The 21,496-nt window shown below is 42.8% G+C and overlaps 1 protein-coding gene across 5 annotated transcripts; it reads right to left on the reverse strand.

Moving 5' to 3' along the window:
* Nucleotides 1-7,740: 7,740 nt before the first annotated feature.
* Nucleotides 7,741-21,075, reverse strand: LOC139546732 (cyclic AMP-responsive element-binding protein 1). 5 transcript variants are annotated; one of them, XM_071355462.1, is made up of 8 exons: nucleotides 20,936-21,075; nucleotides 16,970-17,082; nucleotides 16,220-16,366; nucleotides 15,882-15,982; nucleotides 15,640-15,788; nucleotides 15,202-15,384; nucleotides 14,952-15,108; nucleotides 7,741-8,208 (listed from the first exon to the last, which is right to left on the reverse strand). In XM_071355462.1, the coding sequence occupies exons 2-8, from the start codon at nucleotides 17,072-17,074 to the stop codon at nucleotides 8,187-8,189; spliced, it is 864 nt and encodes a 287-aa protein (XP_071211563.1). In that variant the 5' UTR covers nucleotides 17,075-17,082; nucleotides 20,936-21,075; the 3' UTR covers nucleotides 7,741-8,186. The 5 variants fall into 5 exon arrangements, with proteins under 5 accessions (XP_071211563.1, XP_071211562.1, XP_071211561.1 ...); XM_071355461.1 differs by having other exon boundaries at nucleotides 16,220-16,390; XM_071355460.1 differs by lacking the exon at nucleotides 7,741-8,208 and adding an exon at nucleotides 14,220-14,510.
* Nucleotides 21,076-21,496: the final 421 nt, after the last annotated feature.

The following is a 21,496-nucleotide window of genomic DNA, read 5'->3' on the forward strand; positions in this document are numbered from 1 at the left end:
CCTGGATTGCTGATGCTATATATTGGATATTGAGAGGCTTTGAAGCCACCGGTCAGCCATATTGGCACTCCCCAGTAGCAGCAGTTCTCCATAGGAATGAATGGAATTCTACAGTGTTTCAATTAAATGTTTCAAGGACGAAATTAAATGTATGGAAGTATTTTTGTTGTTATAGTGGGAACAGTAACATTTGTGCGCTACAATTTTTTTTTTTAAGGAAAATGTTTTATTTTTATGTTTATTTATATAATTATGTACGCATTAAGGTGTCTAATAGAATAAACGTGTCAAAAACAAATGTAGACATTAATAAGTGCATTTTTATAGCTTCCAAAATCTTTTTAACAATGGTAGAGGAGTAACAAGATTGCTGTGCGGTGGCTTCAATACAGCGCCCCCTGTCAGTCATCCAGGGTTTATACACATCATTGGCCTTCATGCAACTCAGCTCCTCTGTGAACCATGGGGATGACCATTGGAAGGATAGTTTACGTGTTTTTTCAGGGGCAAGGCTGTTTATGGTCCTTAGAGTGCTGTTATACAGGTCAACCATCACATCAGGGGTGGACTCATGACAGTCAGCTTGTAGGGCAGGGAAAACAGACTCCTGGAAGATGGGGGTGTCTAGGGACATGATGTTTCTGAATTGAATAGTGTGCTTTAATAGGCTCATTTTAATGGCTGGAATGGAATCAATGGAACAGACTCAAACATGTGGTTTCCGAGATGACGAACCAGCACAGGTGTAACCATACTGACTAACGAGGTGACACTAATTGGTGCGCCCCACGTGCTAACATCCAACCTCGAAATATAAAAACTAAAGCCAATTTCTTTGAAAAGTACCCCATAGGGAGTTTAACATTGTTATCGTCTTTCTGTTACTACTGGACTTTTTGCAAGAACTTTGCTGTGATTGTTGCGCTACTTACAGATTTGATCAGTGCGAACATCGTTTTCTGGCTTTTGAGAAGACAAAGACCCTTTCGGTGCTAGCTGCTCCGGATTTTCGTTGTCCATTTGCTTTGTACACCGATTCCAGCGACGTAGGCCCCTGCTCCTACGTCGCTGGAATCGGTGTACAAAGCAAATGGACAACGAAAATCCGGAGCAGCTAGCACCGAAAGGGTGGGCTATACTCGACCTTGTCTCAGGATGGTAAGTTGGTGGTAGAAGATATCCCTCTAGTGGTGTGGGGGCTGTGCTTTGCAGATTCTCACTGGCAAACTCACACGTGCGGTGCAATCTGTATCGAAAAGCGCAAACGTGCTCCAACAGATTTGTTTTGTGTTTAAGGTGTTGCCCTGCAACAACCTCTCTCTCAGCAAGCTCAAAGGACCTCTGACATGATGTCCAAACACAAGCTCATTCGGACTAAAACCAAGACATTCCTGAACAACCTCCTGGGCTGAAAACAGCGGGATCCATTCATCCCAGTCTTTCTCAAACTCAAAGCAGTAAGCTCTTAACATCGACTTCAAAGTCTGATAAAATCTCAAGAGCACCTTGAGACTCTGGGTGGTATGCACTAGAGGGGCAATGGGTAACACCCAATTGCTGTAGCAGTGACGGGAAGACCTTTGACATGAAATTCGAACCTTTGTTCGATTGCACTACCTGCGGAAGCTCAAACGCTGAAAATAATTTCACCAGGGCCTTAACAACACAGGGAGCTGTGATTTTTCTCAGTGGAATGGCCTCAGGGAAATGAGTGGCAGTGCACATGATGGTCAAGATAAAGTGGTTACCACTCTTTGCTTTGGGCAAAGGACCAACACAAACCACTAGAACCCTGCTGAAAGGTTTGTCCAAAGCAGGAATAGGCAGCAAAGGTGCAACAGGTTCAACTTGGTTCAGTTTACCCGTCCGCTAGCAAGCACAACAGGATTTATAGTAAGACACAGTATCCTGTTTCAGACCAGGCCAGAAGAATTTATGCAAGATACGGTCATACGTCTTGTTGACCCCAAGATGGCCTGCCATACTACCATTGTGAGCCAACCTCAGTATCTCTTGTCAAAGTGTAACTGTAACAAAAATTTGAGAAACAATGGGCCAATCGACATGCCCAGAAGTGGCGCGAGAATGCCATTTCCTTATTAGAACACCATCTCTGTCAAAGTAACCCCCACAAATTTAATCAAACTCCTCCTCTGGACGTATCTCAGCGAAAAGAGGGGAAAAGGAAACATCTTTACTTTGTTCAGCAATCAGCTGCTTCCTAGACATCAAGTCCTACAAACTCGCTCACCTTTGGGGTTTCTTTTTTTTGTTTATTACCCCTTTTTCTCCCCAATTCCGTGGTATCCAATTGGTAGTTACAGTCTTGTCCCATCGCTACAACTCCGATACGGACTCGGGTGAGGCGAAGGTCCAGAGCTGTGCGTCCTCCGAAACACAACCCAGCCAAGCCAAGCCGCTTCTTGACACAATGCCTGCTTAATCCTGAAGCCAGCCACACCAATGTGTCGGAGGAAACACCGCACACCTGGTGACCGTGTCAGCGTACACTGCGCCCTGCCTGCCACAGGAGTCACTAGTGTGCGATGGTACAAGAACATCCCTGCCTTGCCAAACCCGGATGACGCTGGGCCAATTGTGCGCCGCCCCATGGGTCTCCCATCACAGCTGGCTGCGACAGAGCCTGGACTCGAACCATGATCTCTAGTGGCACAGCTAGCACTGCGATGCAGTGCCTTAGACCACTGCGTCACTCGGGAGGCCCACTTTTGGTGTTTTCAAGGGAGAGGTCAACTCAGGAGAGGTCAACTCAGGAGATTTACCGAAATCAGGATAACCCATAAACGTCTCAGACAGATTGACCATGGTGGGATTGTTGACATCCTCCTCAACACTAGACTTGTTCCCGGCGACTTTCTTAGACAGCACGTGTAACGGCACACGCTGGAAACACTCTAGGGTACTTTCTGATTACCCATCAGGTTCCTATACTCTGGATTCCTTACAAACGACAGGATTTGGCACGACCTTCCCTCCAGCCAAATCGTTTCCCAAAATGAATGAGACCCCTGTCACTGGTAGGCTAGGCCTCACTCCAACGATCAGACTCAAGTTCCACATTATACAAAAGAACTTCCATGAAACCCATCTCCACGCCTTGCACTAACCAGTTGTTGAAGTGTCAGACAAAGGCAATACACCCTTCAAATGAATGACTGGGCTGCCCAGTATCTCGCAGTGTCTTCACCGGCTACTTAACAGCATTTCCACTCTGCAGAGACACGAACCCGGGTTCATGCACATCTGATCCAAAATCTTGTTTAGGAGCTACACCAGTCACAACCAGAAACTTAATGGGCTGGAGTGCTCCCACAAGAACAAACTGCTTTTTCTCTCATTTTTATGTTTTAACTTAGGACACAGAGACAATGTGTCCTTTCCCACGGTAGTAATGACAAACTGGCAGATACAAAAAATACTGTTTTGCGCCAATCCTTATCTTTGGGCACTGTAGAAAAGGACTGAAACCTCGCAGTAGGAGGTGACTTCTCTGGATTGCTTTTTGCGTAGGGATAACTACTGGGTGCTTTGTTCATCTACAAGAACTGCAGCTTTCTCAGGAGTGAGATCCATAAATGTAGGTAGCAACCCTTTTCGTGAAGGCAATTTTTGAACTGCTTGAGAAGTATGAGTGTCTTTAAATCCTCAAAGTCCAAAAAGACAGGCTTGTTCCCTTAAGAACTTAACATGGCTTTGTGATTCCGTCTTTTGTAATTTACGGAATTGTTGTCTGTTGGTCTTGAGAGAGGTGGATGGTTAACACCTTTAGTTGTCTCTCCGTATTTGATTTCTAGACAAACAATCCTTTATCTGATCTTCCCTGTATTCGTTTTGCTGCACTTTTTGGTTTGCTTTTGTCTTGAAGTTTGGTGTGGGTTTTAACTTAGGCTAATTAGTGCGTGCTCATGGTGGGTGTGTTTTAGGTTCCAGTTGTTGTTTCTAGTCAACTTTCAGTGGACACCCCTGTTGTCACGCTGTATAATGATAGGAACCTAAAATAAAGTACGTCATGAAAACAATGAGGACAAAGCCCAAAAACAAACACGTATATATATATAACACAGGGATGTAACCCAAACAATAGAGTGAGGTGTAAACCTCTAAATAATACACGGGACGAGACCCGTAATAACAAGTGCACAATAACACGTAGCACGAAAGCCGATACAACGGAGCACACGACCAACGGACATGGGACAATGATCGACAAGGACAATGGGGAACAGAGGGCACATATATACACATATTAATCAGGGGGAATGGGAACCAGGTGCGCGTAATGAGATAAGACAGTCCGCGGTTGGTGGTAGTGAATTCAGTTCAGTGACGCCTAGAAGGCTGGTGATGTAGACCTCCGGAGCTGGTGAACTGAATGAGCAGCAGTACCGGGGGAAGAGTGTCCCCTCTTAGCTTGACCTGGTAAAATCAACGATGTTAGCTACATAGCTAGTAGCTAGCTAATGAACAGCTTTCCAGTCCCAAAGAGAGAACTATGAAAATACAAAAACACAATTGCAACAAAAATATCAAATGTTATATCACTTCAAAATAATGATGCAAGTCCAGGTCTAATTTCTGTTTCCTAACCTCAGATACAGAGACCTGTGAAAGCTGATAAACCCTGTCTGCTGATGAATGTCCCAAAGAAAGTCCCAAGTCCTGGAGAGACTGAAGGGTATATCTCCAACGTGTCATATATGCTATTGGTTTACTGTTACAATTGGTTGTAGGACTACCAAAATACTGTTAAAAGTAACAATGCATAGACCTAGAACATGCATGGACAACCTTGCTCTTAGAGGTCTAGCTACTGGGTGTGCAGGTTTCTGTTCCAGCCCTGACATTCTGGCTATTATTTGTAATAGACACTTGTTTTAGAGTAAGATGAATGTTTAAACCCACTAACCATTTACATATGCGTTCTTTGTATGATATGAAATAAAGTGTTGATTCTTTGATTTAAGTATAGTGTATTTTTTGGTAATTTAACATTCCTTGTTTGTCTGGTTTATTTGGTTGTCATTTACTCTCATTTTGTCTGATTATATTGCCCAGATTTGCAGCTGCAGCTGATGTCCTTGATCATTGTTATAGGTGTAACAATCTCTGTATGGCTGAGCTAGGATGCAACCCCTGTCCACAACAGCACTTCATACCCACAAAGCAGCGTCCATTATCCTACAAAAAACATAATCTTGGTTGGGCTAGGATAACAGTACTTTAGTTCGCAGGGCAGGGGACATCACCACACGAAGGCTACTAGGGCTTTGCCATACTTTGTCTTTCCTTGATTACTCGCATTCTACCTCCTCAACTGTATTGTCTTGCAACTGTATTGGAGGAGAAGGTGCAAGGTCCCGCCCATCAGACCTATCCATGCTCTACCCTTTTGGTTACAGTGGATGTGAGATTATTTATGGCATGCATGCCAAATGCAGACATACGATGAGATTAATATTGACCTCGTGGGCATGACAATTCATCTTGATGGTTGTACAGTCGTCTCAAATAAAACTGTGAAGGACCTCGGCGTTACTCTGGACCCTGATCTCTCTTTTGACGAACATATCAAGACTGTTTCAAGGACAGCTTTTTTCCATTTACGTAACATTGCAAAAATCAGACATTTTCTGTCCAAAAATGAGGCAGAAAAATTAATCCATGCTTTTGTTACTTCTAGGTTAGACTACTGCAATGCTCTACTTTCTGGCTACCCCGATAAAGCACTAAATAAACTTCAGTTAGTGCTAAATACGGCTGCTAGAATCCTGACTAGAACCAAAAAAATGGATCATATTACTCCAGTGCTAGCCTCTCTACACTGGCTTCCTGTTAAGGCAAGGGATGATGTCAAGGTTTTACTGCTAACCTACAAAGCATTACATGGGCTTGCTCCTACCTGTCTTACCGATTTGGTCCTGCCGTACATACCTACACGTACGCTACGGTCACAAGACGCAGGCCTCCTAATTGTCCCTAGAATTTCTAAGCAAACAGCTGGAGGCTTTCTCCTATAGAGCTCCATTTTTATGGAATGGTCTGCCTACCCATGTGAGAGACGCAGACTCGGTCTCAACCTTTAAGTCTTTACTGAAGACTCATCTCTTCAGTAGGTCCTATGATTGAGTGTAGTCTGGTCCAGGAGTGTGAAGGTGAACGGAAAGGCACTGGAGCAACGAACCGCCCTTGCTGTCTCTGCCTGGCCGGTTCCCCTCTCTCCACTGGGATTCTCTGCCTCTAACCCTATTACAGGGGCTGAGTCACTGGCTTACTGGTGCTCTTCCATGCCGTCCCTAGGAGGGGTGCGTCACTTGAGTGGGTTGAGTCACTGACGTGGTCTTCCTGTCCGGGTTGGCGCCCCCCCCCCCCCCCCCCCCATTGGTTGTGCCGTGGCGGAGATCTTTGTGGGCTATACTCGACCTTGTCTCAGGATGGTAAGTTGGTGGTAGAAGATATCCCTCTAGTGGTGTGGGTGCTGTGCTTTGGCAAAGTGGGTGGGGTTATATCCTGCCTGTTTGGCCCTATCCGGGGGTATCATCGGATGGTGCCACAGTGTCCCCTGACCCCTCCTGTCTCAGCCTCCAGTATTTATGCTGCAGTAGTTTATGTGTCAGGGGGCTAGGGTCAGTCTGTTATATCTGGAGTATTTCTCCTGTCTTATCTGGTGTCCTGTGTGAATTTAAGTATGCTCTCTCTAATTCTCTCTTTCTTTCTTTCTCTCTCTCGAAGGACCTGAGCCCTAGGACCATGCCTCAGGACTACCTGGCATGATGACTCCTTGTTCAACTGTTCTGCCTGCGGCTATGGAACCCTGACCTGTTCACTGTGATTACTATTATTTGACCATGCTGGTCATTTATGAACATTTGAACATCTTGGCCATGTTCTATTATAATCTCCACCCGGCACAGCCAGAAGAGGACTGGCCATCCCCCATAGCCTGGTTCCTCTCTAGGTTTCTTCCTAGGTTTTGGCCTTTCTAGGGAGTTTTTCCTAGCCACCGTGCTTCTACACCTGCATTGCTTGCTGTTTGGGGTTTTAGGCTGGGTTTCTGTACAGCACTTTGATATATCAGCTGATGTAAGAAGGGCTATATAAATACATTTGATTTGAAATTTGATTTGTTTAATGCACTTGAACATTTGGCTTGTCATTTCTATACTGAAACCGGATTAGCAAATCCTCACACATTGTTTACATTTTGTTGAGATGTTTTCTCCATTTCAAATTATAGTATTAGAAATAGGAAACGCAATCACATATCAGTGATAATTTATATGTGTCACAGATGGCCTGAGGCACCTTAATTGGGGAGAATGGGCTCATAGTAATGGCTGGAACGTATCGAACAAGTCAAACACATTGTGTCAGAGTGTTTGATACCATTCCATTAACTCCATTCCATCCATTATTATGAACCATTCTCCCCTCTGCAACCTTTTGTGGTGTGTGGGAATCATTTGCTAATAACATGAAAGAATAGAAAAGGCTGATACTGGCAAGATCAGTGTGTGGGTTTTTCTTTTTCATAAGACAATTAATGAGGCTAACCATGTTGAAGGATATCCAATTTGACTTCTACAGCTACTGTATATGCTGTCATGAAATGGATTAGTGCAAGCCCTATCCTTGTAATGAAGGTAGGTAGGCCTTAAGGATGACATGCACAGGAGAGAGATATTACTAGCAAATATCACTATGAGTGTGTGCAGAAAGGAATTATTTAAGGTTATTTGATTTAATTTCAAAATACATGTTGCTTTAAATAAAGTTGCAATTTGTTTGCTTCATGTATCATTCTGGTGTAATTAATATGCAGTTCTACATTATCACCACAAGTTGCCTTCCGACTGGTGCAGCGGTCCAAGGCACTGCATCGATCCTGGACTGTATTGCAGGCTTCGACCGGGAGACCCATGAGGCGGCAAACAATTGTCCCAGCGTCGTCCGGGTTAGGGGAGGGTTTGGCAAGGCAGGGATGTTCTTGTCCCATCGCGCCTGTGGAGGGTCGGGCGCATGCACGTCGCCAGTTTGACGGTGTCTCCTCTGAAACATTGGTGCGGCTGGCTTCTGGTTTAAACGGGCAGTGTGTCAAGAAGCAGTGCGGCTTGTGTTTCGGAGGACGCATGGCTCTTGACCTTTGCAGCGATGGGACAAGACTGTAACTACGAATTGGATATGACGAAACTGGGGAGAAAAAGGGGGTAAAAAATAAATAAAAATGATCTGCGTTAGCATTTGTACAATAGTCTCCTATAGCTTTACAATGTAAACAAACCACTAGCTAGGTCTAGTAGTTGTGAGGTCAATAATACATGCCTAGCACAAGCTAGTGGGTCATTAAAACTACAGTATATTTCTTAATTGAAACTAAGTGAGCTATACGCTTGGTAAAATATATTTGCGTTTTGGAGGAAGTAGATGAAGAGCTAGGAGAGACAGATTGGTGAGGGGGGAGTGAGAGGTTGATAGTGAGATAATTACTGCTGCTAGCTAACTTTTGATGTAAACAATGTGGCCGTCAAAACATTGGACTCGTATGCTAGCAACATTTAGTTTAGTTATATTGTTGGCTGTCTTGAGATAAATTATCTGGCTAACAAGGTAAGCTGATCTTTACTTTGACATCACGCTAGCTCTGTGGTTATTTGCTGTGCTCGCCAAATGTAACAGCACCAGAGCAAACGGATAATAACCAGGAAATTAACGTTGTCTGATGATTTGCGCGTGCATATCGAACATGTTATTGTTTTGACAGTTAAAAAGTTCTATAAAATGATGACAAATAAGGCACTTTGAATGCAATTTATTGTGGCATAAATGTTTACAAAAGAGTGGTACAATGTGTTACATAGCGCTTTCAAAATGTCTATCTGTCCATAGCTGTGGAAAGATGTTTCGGGGTGGTGACATTTTTTAAAGATTTTCTTTTGTCTGCTGACAAGTACTTTGCTTCGCTCCACTTGTACAGGAGTAATAAAGGCCTAGTGCACTAATTTGATTAAATGTTTATTTCTTTATTGATCAGAGGACAGCACCCCTATTCCCCGCGGCTTTGTATCTGTCTAAATTGTGGATCGTTTAGCGCTTTAGTTTAATGCTGTTCACAGACAGTATATACAATGGACAGATACACAACTGGAACACAATAAAACCTCCCTTAACAGGATTACATTATGTACAATAAATGGTATTTAAAGATTACAATTTGTAAAATTGGCAATATTCAAACAGGGCACAAAAGTTTAGAAAAAGGTTATTGTTCAAAGTTCCACTATGACAGGCTGTTCATGCAAGAAGTAAAGCCAGGTTATGTACCTCAAAATGATACAGAAACCAAACCACTAGGCTATTGATCTTTTTTGAATTCATTCAGCTACTTAAATTTAATTAAATGCTAAATAAAAAAGCCTATAGGCAAGTTTACCTCTTGGTATCTTCACTGGTATTTTGTCAAGATGAATTCTTCTGTTCAAGCAAACCTCACCTACTGTTTTGTAAGCGCCATTGACCTGCTCTGCTCAGTTCTGCTCTTCTGTCATAAAATAATTAGTTTTACAGAGCCGGCAAAGCTGAAGCTCAAGGTGTGCTGTGTCAAATTGCATCCCTTCAGCATGAATCCATAATCTACCCTGAAAAAGCTTTGCTAAGAGATTACCTCTGCAATTCGTCATGCTTGGATTCAGCCGCACAAATGACTTGTCAAAGCGTCTGTAAAAACTGAAAGAGTAGGGCCAGGACAAGGTAATGATTCAAACGACTTAATAGATGGCTTTGCCTTTTGCAAGCAACAGAAGAACAAAATTACAGTGCTACCCTTGCACAATGATAATCAGAAACATTACTTTCTGTGACCATTTCACACGAACCCAACCCACTTTTCTTTTTACAATACCATTCACATAATATGATGAATGGTGTACATTATAAACAGTCTCTTAATGTAGAAAAATAAAGCAAGCAGAGTGACACTGGATTGACTGAATCTCAACGTACAAACACAGTAAAAATGATAACCATTAACAAACTACCCCCATCCTAACAGAAAACTGAAAACTCAAGAAGCTATGCTGTTTGATGTGCATGAGATGAATCTGGGTATTCACACTGAAGATACATTCCAATTCCAATGTGTTGATTTGTTTTTCATGGTTCACCCAGGATCAATATATTTAGATTCCTGATGCGTCCTCCTGAATACAAAAAGACTAACAAACTAGGATTTTGGTACTGATTATTTCCACAAATAATGTTTAAAAAAAAAGATATTACAGTTTTGGACTTGGCTGAACCATGTATTTATTTCACATTCAATTCAGGAATATTCTAGTGTCTAAAATGTATTCTTATTTATAAAGTACAAACAAAGACAAAAAATGTAGGAAGAAATGCATTTACTGTACCGTGACATTACATATGACATAATATCTAACAAAAAGAAAAAAAAGCTTTTGTTGCATGATGGTGTTGCTTCCTAATCTAGGGGGGTGGGGGTGTGCTCTGTGATGAAATGCATTTATAGTAAGCATGTTACAACATTCGCAAGAGGCTTTTACAACCACTTAGGGCTCTCAGTCCTCTGTACAGATGAGTGGTGTGGCCGGCAGAATCACATTTATTTCTTAGCCATTTACAGTTTAATGAAACCCAGAGGAATAATTGAACTAATATGTCTTGTGGGTTGTAATAGCTTCCAACAGGCTGTTCACTCGCCTGCCTCAAAAGAAGATGAGCAGAGCACCACAAAGCATGATGAGTTTAAAAAAGGCCTTTTTCTTAAATAGCTGCCGACATTGTAATAGGCCTGGTAAGCTAAAGGAATATACATGTATATATTTTTTTATTTTTTTATGTGCTGCAGTATATGATACAAATACGTTAATCTATATTGGTTTCATATTATGCATAACAATTTTCTTATCAAATCAATAGAAATATCATAGTAAAATCTACACATGCTGTAGGCTCCATGTACAGTAATTATATCAAAAGAAAAATAATCAATATGTAATACAACATGGTACTACTTTATCCTATCATAAACAGAATATAAAGTATCTCTGTCTGTGATGTTGGAAGATTGATCCCAAGTCCTACATAAACCTACTAACGAATTGTTAATGTAATCGTATACACTACCGTTCAAAAGTTTGGGGTCACTTAGAAATGTCCTTGTTTTTGAAAGAAAAGCAAATGTTTTGCCCATTAAAATAACATCAAATTGATCTGAAATACAGTGTGGACATTGTTAATGTTGTAAATGACTATTGTAGCTGAAATCACTCCTGTGTTCCAATGGCACGTTGTGTTAGCTAATCCAAGTTTATCATTTTAAAAGGCTAATTGATCATTAGAAAACCCTGTTGCAATTATGTTAGCACAGCTGAAAACTGGTGTTCTGAATAAAGAAGCAATAAAACTGGCCTTTAGACTAGTTGAGTATCTGGAGCATCAGCATTTGTGGGTTCCATTACAGGCTCAAAATGGCCAGAATCAAATAACTTTCTTCTGAAACTCGTCAGTCTATTCTTGTTCAGAGAAATTAAGGCTATTCCATGCGAGAAATTGCCAAGAAACTGAAGATCTCGTACAACGCTGTGTACTACTCTCTTCACAGAACAGCGCAAACTGTCTCTAACCAGAATAGAAAGAGGAGTGGGAGGCCCCAGTGCACAACTGAGCAAGAGCACAAATACATTAGAGTGTCGAGTTTGAGAAACAGACGCCTCACAAGTCCTCAACTGGCAGCTTCATTAAATAGTACCCGCAAAACACCAGTCTCAACGTCAACAGTGAAGAGGTGACTCCGGGATGCTGGCCTAGGCAGAGTTGCAAAGAAAAAGCCATATCTCAGACTGGCCAATAAACATAAAAGATTAAGATGGGCGAAAGAACACAGACACTGGACAGAGGAACTCTTGCCTAGAATGATCAATTAGCTTTTTAAAATTATCAACTTGGATTAGCTAACACAACGTGACATTGGAACACAGGAGTGATGGTTGCTGATAACGGGCCTCTGTACGCCTATGTAGATAATTAATTAAAAATCAGCCGTTTCCAGCTACAATAGTCATTTACAACATTAACAATGCCTACACTGTATTTCTGATCAATTTTATGTTCTTTTAATGGCCCCAAAAATGTGCTTTGATTTGAAAAACAAGGACATTTTAAGTGACCCCAAACTTTTGAACGGTAGTGTATGTACTGAATGTATGTACAGTAGTACACTCACCATAAATATGTGTATGCCGGAGATTACAAATGTATCTATTCCAACAAGATTTACTTGGGTGAATTTAATCTCAGATAATTGCCATTAACCCATAGAGGGCTATGTGGTGTGTACTGACAACTTTCCCCTGTATTCAGACATGAATCTGTTTTCTTCAGTAGTTATATGGGATCCATATTCCACCACCACCTAGCAACAGCCCAAATCTTTAGAGCGTAACAAAAGTAGCTCAAATCTCAGATATCAAAATGTAACGAAATAAAGAAAATACCCAAGACACTTGAAATGGAAGATGAATCCGAGTTGATGGGTTATACTGATTATGGAGGTTTAACCTAAGCACTGAGATCTAGAAAATAACATAATCTGATCTCATATCATCTACTAAGCAGGGCCCGGTTTCCTGATAGCGATGGAATTTAGGCGTGTTTTAACAATGTATCTTTCCCGAAGATGTAACATGCGTTTCCCAAAACACCACATAGAGAGAACGCTCGCTAAGAGCGTCGTTTGATCATGTGTCGATACTGATAGGATTGAAAGAAAGGGAACTTTCCTCAACATTATAATTATTTCACAATACTGACGACAGATCAGCTCCTAGAGTGATATTACCATGGCCGCAGGAAGTTGTTTTGGGGTGGGGGTGCTGAAATGTTTTGTTGACGGGGGAGTTGGGGGGCATTTCCCCGCTCTGCTGATGAGTATTTTTCTCCGCTCATACAGGGGTAATAAAGGCCTAGTGCACCAATTTGGTTTATTCAAAGGCCTAGTGGACTAATTTGGTTTATTGTGATATATCAGGGGGTGATTCAGCACCCTTACTTCCCGCGGCTGTGGATATTACCACCTATGGATGCAAATATTGAGGCGCCTTTAGTCTAATGCTTACCCACTAAATCAAAGATTTGGCACATCATTGAGCACGTTAGGCTACACATCATGAAATATATTGAGACAAATTACAAACATTAGCCTAGTAGCAAAATAGAACTCAATTGATTGAACATGGTATGTATTTCAATAGGACTGAAATAGGCCTATATCCTACTGTTTATATTTTAATGCAGTCATCTCGGTTTTCATTTGAAGCATATTTTTAGACGTTGCTTGTTTGTATCAATTACAAAGACATTGTCAACTTTGCATTCGTAGTCAACTTTGTTCTGAAGTTATCGGCGGTCACAGAGAGACGGATAAACCATGTGATGTTTAGCAGAGATCTTCTGTATATAAAGGGAGGGCAAAAAAGCATCTAACGACGCACTGCTGTTCTACGAGTGGTGTGAAGCATGCGTTAGATTACGAGCGCTTTCAAGTGCAATGTTAAGAACGAGATTTAACGAGGCTCCTACAAAGGTTCTAACGATGAACTTAGCCTTAAGATGCTTTTGGGAAACCGGGCCCAGGGAAATCTACAATGTCTTAACTGACTCCAATGCCAGGGTTCTGGAGGCTACCTTGACTTCCTTGTCTTGACTTCCTCTTGAGCTGATTGGACATTCAGACGCTAACCCTCTTGTTTGATTGGCTAACCTTTGTTAGTGAAGACATAAGAGGCTTTGGGTTAATAAAAAATGACTATGTCAGAAGTCTGTGACTTCTCTTCCCAGTAATCAAACCCCAAACAAGAAGCTTGAATAGGGTAAAAGAGTTAGTGTTGTGTTTCACCACGTTATCCCTGGAACCACAACTGACGAATGAATCCTCATCCTTTCAGTTCCGCGGTGGGATAATATTGAGAGAAGTTGGGAGAGGCAAAGAAAGATGAAAAGGTGGATAACAAGTGAGCGGGAGAAGAAGGAGTGGAAGCAAGAGGATGTGAGAGAGAAGACAGGGTGAAAATGGATTGGTGGATGGGAGATTGGGGGACGTATGGGCCAAAGTGGTCGTGTTTACTACAATTCCCACAAAGCACTGTCCATCACTGATCTCCCGTCCATCAATCCATTTTCATTCTGTCTTCTCTCTCACATCCTCTTGCTTCAGATGTCATGGGTCATGCCCGTAGGCCAATGCTTGGCAGAGTCTCTGTACAGGTCAGTGGGCAGTCTGATGCCCGCTGAATAGGGAGTGACAGTTGGGCTAGGATGGGTTATTTTGAAGCTACTCAGATTTATGGCAGTACAGGTCTTTAAGTGCTTTCAGTTCCTCTATGAGGGTTTTGTTCTGGTTCTCCAGCACGGCCACGCGGTTCTCAAGACACTTGACATACTCCTTCTTCTTCCTGCGACACTCGCGGGCCGCCTCTCTGTGACACAACAAGGACCAAGACACAGTTAGGGAAACCTCTGGCTATTGGCTCAGCTAGCATGGGATGGTACACATCATCTTCTCTAGAGCAGCTTCTAGTTTTGTGCCAAAAACTCTTGAAGTTTTTCTTCATTTGTATTTGTAAATATGTATATATATAGCCTGTGACTGCATAGAATTCTTCCAATCCTTTATGCTGTACATGTTTTGTGTTGTATGTCATCTGTCTTGTATCTAGCAATCCGTCACCACACATGAAGTTATTGGAATTGAATGAATTGATGGTCTTGGTTACACTTTACTTAATGCAAGCAGGTATAATGCTTTATTACTTGTAGCATGTATAAGCCCTAAAATGGCTTATTATAAGGTTTACAGGTCTTGGCTAAATGGAGTTCACAGTAGACCATAACCAAAGGGAACCTCACTCTGTCCTTACCTGTTCTTCATGAGTCTGACCTCTCTCTTGCGGGTAACTTCTACCTCTGGGCCCCCCTGGCCAGACATGGCAGGGGAGGAGGCCATGACCACCCCAGGGGCGATGGTGCTAGTGGGGGCCGTGCGGATCTGGTAGGCCTGCACATCTCCCGACGCAGCTGGGGAACAATGGAAACGATCCAAACGATCTCAACCACTCCGATTGACTGTGTGTTTTTATTCATATCAAGAGGTAAGGCACTACCACTCACCTTGCACTACCACCTGGTTGCTGGGCACCAGGATCTGCTGGCCGTCCGAGGTCTGAGCGTACTGCAGGATGGTGGTGCCCTGCTGGGCGGCCGCAGCGTTGGTCATAGTCAGGGTCTGCAGTCCCTGGATCCCGTCTGTTCCGTTATTGGCCAGCTGGATTGCCCCGCCCTGGGTGATGGCGACTGGGAGAGGGGAGGGAAGGAGAGAGCAAGAGAGAGAGAGAGAGAGACAAAGAGAATACAAAGAGAGAGACAGAGAATGAGGGCAGACAAAGAGAGAGCGAGAGAAGGAAAATAATGTTGTAACATTAGCAACTAAACATCTTGCTTAAAATACCCTCTTAAATTACCTCTGTCAGTGACTGAAAAAATAACTTTTGCTGCTCCGATGACCATGACATTGTTGAGTAAAAGAACAAAGGGTCAAACGTGACGTACTGTACTGGCCACTGCTGGTCTGGTAGATGGGGCATGATGTGGGCATGGTAACCGTGGTGATGGCGGGCGCTGTGTCCTCCTCCGACTTCTCTTCCTCGATCCTGGGAACCCCTGGGGTGTCACCTGATGACAGGTCATTCAGGATCTTCCTGTTGGGGTTAGAGGGCAGGATGTCAGATAAACACAAAGGAACACCTACAGTAATCACAGCACTGCATTATCACACACACACCAAATGGTACCTATATGAGGGGCGTCGTGAGAGTATCTCTCTGCGTTTCTGAGAGTCAGTCATACTGTCCACTGACTCCTGAGAGTCTTCACTCTCTGCTAGGGTGGAGATCTGGAAAAGTCCAATCAGGTGTGTTAGTGCTGGGCAGGAACAAATATTTATTTACACTGTATTTCTTCAACACCAGGGTTGGTGATCATAATTGGTGTATTATGACCTAGTCTGGTTGGGATCACAGTGAATTCTTCTAGTGCTAAGTTGTTGTATCTAAGCTAAGGGTTTGGCTAAAGTTTTTTATCTTAACGACAAAGATCTATAAATAAAGGTTAGATGAAAAGGTCTACTCACCTGAACAGTCTGGACCTGTGGTGACTGTATGACAGAGGGCTGAGCGGCCTGGATGACGCCGTGAACCTGGACCGTCTGACCGTTGGGCAGCTGCACCAGGGTGACCGTAGGACCGCTGGATGTGGCGTGACCTGCTGCCATGGAAACCTGCAAAGCATAAACATAATCCTGCTGTCCAGGGGACACACACCTATAACTAGAACCCCCGAGTTCTCCTGGTCTGGAAAAACTTGGGGTTTTCTGGGCCCTACTACTTACGTTTATAAAACACCTGTTTGCTACATTCTTTTGTCTCTGTATGTATACATATTTACTGCATTGGTGTGCATATGAGAATGAAGCGGTAGCGTGAATGATGTCAGTATGTACAGTATATTCTGTGACATCCTACTGTCTCCTGCTTGCATCTTGCATCAGCCTCTTCTGCTGTAACTGAACTTGTGGGGGGGGTGACTATTTCCATGTCTTCCTATTTCTTGTACAACAGGGTCATGCTGACTACCGTCTCCCAGTGAGTCATACTGTATATATCTGCTGGGTGTGTGAAGTGGCATACCATTCCCTATCAGTCAGAGAGTATTCACAACCCTGTGAGGGACTGAGTCCAGTCATAGATGAGTCAGTGGGGTAGTGAGTGGTAGATGTAATGTGCGAGTGTGTGGTAGAGAGGCAGAGTAGGCTTACCTGTGAGTGGTAGTAGTAATGTTATACTGTACTAGTGTGTGGTAGGTAGATGGGCCGGCTACTTACCTGTGCCAGGGTGGCTATCTGTGCCTGGGAGATCTGTTGGCTCTCTGTCTCTGACACTGCCGTGTCTCCTCCCTGATGAACCTCTGCTCCCGACTCCATGGTCATCGACTTAGCTGTAGGGGAAAAGGGAGAGAAGGACATTAGGGTTAGAGAGGGCTTATATTGGACTTTCTGATACATTTTATGGATGTCTTGTTATGATCATTAAGGAGAAAATCTCAGTAATGCTGATGATCATTTCAGCTGGTTTGACCTGGTTTTTGTTGAGAGATATGGTAGTATTGTGCTTAGTAGTACTTTCTACTTGTACTTATTTTGAAGGATTCAACACAACAGATAGTTAGTTACCTGGCACCAAATGGAATTTGGGGCGGCAGGTAGCCTAGTGGTTAGAGCGTTAGGCCAGTAACCGAAAGGTTGCAAGATCGAATCCCCGAGCTGACAATGTAAAAATCTGTCGTTCTGCCCCTGAACAAGGCAGTTAACCAACTGTTCCTAGGCCGTCATTGTAAATAAGACTTTGTTCTTAACTGACTTGCCTAGTTAAATAAAGGTAAAAATGTGTTATTATCATGCTAATTAACATGTAATAGCAGATTGTGAGCAATGCATGTAATTAATCTGCCTTCACAGCTCATTGAAAGGAAATCAGTGGAAAGCCTGTCTCTAGAATCAACCCACTCCTTGTCTGTTAGACAAGAGTTTGTTTCTGCAAACTGACCACAGCCGTCCTTCCAGCTTTTATGAACAGAGTATTTAATAACTGAAACAGATGTGGATTATGTGACTGTTTGTAACTGACCCAGTTTTATATGTCTTGTGTCACTTAAAAGTGACTGGCAACATGATAGCTTGTACCTCTCAGAAGTCAAGCGGGGCGAAGCCGCTTCTCACGGATGTAACTGAGAGGTGCAATGTAAGTTGATAAGTTCTCAGGGCTATTCCTAAGCTTGATCATACTCTTCTAAAGCTACATAAGAGAGTTGGGGCTACCCTTTGACAATGTGATGTCCTTTTTGGGCTGGAAATCTTTTTAGGAATGTCCTGAGACAACCTTGGAAAACAGATGGCATTACTATAAAGAACAAATTATTCCATTCTGACTGAGAAATACCTTGGAGACTGGCGTAGAGGAGTAAGGAAGTGACCCCTTCCTAGGTTATAAACACACACACACACACATTTACAAGCATTTCCCTACACCTGCAATAACATCTGCTAAATATGTATTTGCGACCAATAAAATGTGATTTGACACAAACACCCCCCCCTATCCCCTGGAGAGGTCATTCATCTCATTGTCTAGGAATGCGTCACTTTCCTCCGTATAGGGCCTAGCAGCTAGCGTGTGTTTGGTTTGGGCAGCTGACATTCCCTCTGGTCCACCTTGTTCAGCAGAAGGCCTGTACATCCACCTAATGGCTACCAAACATAGCTTGGCTGCACATGAAATGGCATCCTATACCCTATATCAGGAGTCCCCAATAACATTCAGCCGTGGGCTGATTTTTCCTTGAGCGGATGGTCGGAGGGCCGGAACATAGTTATAAATAATTTGTACAGTGCAAACAGACCGCAAGAATCCCAAACAGTATTTGACAAAAACAGAATCATTTTAAACTTTAATTACAGTGGAATACAATCACATATGCCTCTCTATTTATGCGTGGGAATACTTGGGAACAGATTTACTCAACTAAAATAATTTTGAGCTAATTCCCTGGTGATTTTTCAGTCTTTTATGTCCCCAAAAAATTATAATAATTCTCATAAAACTTGGGGTCGCGAGTCGCCTTTTGACCTAAGGCCCATAGAGCGCTAGCCAAAAGTAGTGCACTATTTACGGGATAGTGTGCTGGCCTCTGGTCAAAAGTAATACACTATAAAGGGGATAGGGTGCCATTTTGGACTCTTCTCTAGACCTTTAAGCTTAAATATTCTCTGATAGCTGTTGCTAAACTCCACAGAGTCCGACCAACTCAGACTTGGCAAACATGTGCACTGCCAGAAACCCATTACCAACATGTCATGCATTGGCTTTATCCGCTAGAGGCTTTTCCCAGATTCCCAAAACACTTCCGCCCCCTACTCCTCTGTCTTGTCAATATGCCATGTCTTTAGACTAGCCAGAGAAATGTTTCACCTAACAGGGATAGCTAGGACAGGACACACACACGGGACAGGGCTCTCAGGCAGTCTGTGGCCATAGGCACATATGTGTTATGACTTGTCTGGCCTGTCTGGTCTGCCAGTGCCACCCCAACGGCGCTAGCTCTGTCTGTCAGAGAATACAATGTTGGAAATCCCCCTACTACCAGTGACCATTGGCTGGCTGCTAAACATGGTAGTCTGGTTGTGGAGGGGAGGGAGGGCCAGCAGCCACAAGCCCTCCCTCAGTGGAAAAGCAGGGTCATGAAAGAGGTGCCTGTTGCAGACAAAGGGAGAGAAACAGCTTCATTCTCCCCTGCTAGTCAACTCTTTTTTCTTGCCCTTTTTATTTTATTTAACCTTTTCAGAACCATAGAGAAAGAGCACGGCAGAAGAACATTTGTGGAATAAAGCTATCAACCATGAGTGTAGCCTATAGATTTTGACAATAATATTTTGACAATGTAATTAAAAAAAAAGTTTTTACTAAATAGCAATGCAACAGTAATAGTGTGTAGAATGATCAATCATTATTAAAGTCCCATTCAAAAGAAAGAAATGAAAGCATCGTGAGCTCACACACTGCATCACAGTCGGTCACAGTGCATAACGTCTCAGTGAAATCTTACAGAGTTCGCCCTCTTCAAAAGTCATTGGGTGTGTTCGAGCGGTAAGGCTTAAAGTAACCGACTGTAGACAATAGTCGAGGAGTGAAGTTGGGGGAGACAGCTGAAAGTCGGACACTAATGTGGTTTTCAACAGCAAGGCTCAGTGCAACATGGCAGTATAAAAAAAGATTTCTCTAACCACCATATCACACATTTTCTAACAAAAAATATGTGTACATAACGACTTTATATCTGCTCAGTGACAAGACAGAGAGCCACATGGAGAGTAGCGACGCCCCCTTTGTGTCATACCGTTCATAAATAGCTTACCATTGGTTTAACATTTAGTTCGCGACAATTTTTGTGAACTTTTGAGAGCGATATATAACATTATTTCATGCTATATAATAAGTGAATATCCAAAATAGGCTTACCAAAAACTCATGGCCTTATGCGTTTGAGAATGTTTTGACTAGACTCCACTTACATAACTTTATTTTGGCAAAAAACGACTAGAAGCAAATAGACTAGCATTACGTGATGGGTCATATTATTGTAGCGACCCAGGCATATGGATACATAATCCAAATTAGAGCACGTGTCTAAACTGACGATTTCTTATTATAGACTAGGACAGCAAAGCAACAACCCTTCTCCCAAATAGTTGGTTTGACAAGTGTACTAGGCCTACCCCTATAAATAAAATCGACATTTTGCACTTTAAGAATTTAAGTTCAATAATACTCAACACATTTTTCGTACGAACAATTATTTAGCAGTTGAGTTTGGCTTATAGAACCACTACATTTTTTAGGCTACATAAAATCTAAGACAGCTCCCTTTGCATTTCTACTCTACAGGCGAGGGCTAGGCTGCTGCGCAAGAATACCCACAGCGCGCGAGTAGCCTTCACTAGGCTTTTGAAAGCAGAAAGTCTAATATTTGATCACAGTGCGCATTTGCTTGTAAATGTCGCATCACAGACTATGCTGTCCAAACAAGCAATATTCTCGATCCTGACTGGCGAGCTAGCATACTCCTCATTCCCTGCCTTTTTCTACTAGCCGCAGCAGCCTCCCCTCCCTCCATGCCTGCCTGAAACAAGCCCGCCGCCATGATCTCTTTGTTCATCCGATATGAACCGGACCAGAATACAGTTTATGTGGGACGCGCCTTGTCTCTCTTCCCCTGGACACTAGTCCTCTCTTACCGAAACAGACTCCCTCGGTCACTCCCGGGCCCTCGGAGCTCCACTTTTATTCAGGCCGACACGTAAGAGACCGCGTCAGGCTACACCTCCGTCGCGTCACCGAGAACAACAACACCGAGAACGAGAGGGACGAAAATCAAATCGTCAGCGGCACCATCGAGAACGACCGAATGATGGCCGGAACAAGCCGAACAACTGACGGAGTAGACCGAAGTCATCTCGAAAATAGGCGGAAAGGAACGAACGTTTAGGCGAGACATAAATGGTCATAATTCTGTTACAAAGTAGCATCGTATTTTGATACATTTAAGCGAGGTTACTTTGTAGCGACTAGTTGGTACGCCAACCAAGTGAAGTGCAATGTTACAATGTGGCAACCTGTGCTGTGTGTGTCCCAAGGTTATTATAGTAAATTTAGTAAAAATATTCAATCAAATAATTAACAAACCGCTAAATGTATCTAAAACTAAAATATACTTACACTATTATACTGTATTTGACTCCAAAACTAAATCAATTACAATAAAAAACATCATGTTTTCAGTTTTAGTTTTTTTCTCT

The sequence above is a fragment of the Salvelinus alpinus genome, chromosome 20 (genome assembly GCF_045679555.1).
Source record: "Salvelinus alpinus chromosome 20, SLU_Salpinus.1, whole genome shotgun sequence".
Classification (NCBI taxonomy): domain Eukaryota; kingdom Metazoa; phylum Chordata; class Actinopteri; order Salmoniformes; family Salmonidae; genus Salvelinus; species Salvelinus alpinus.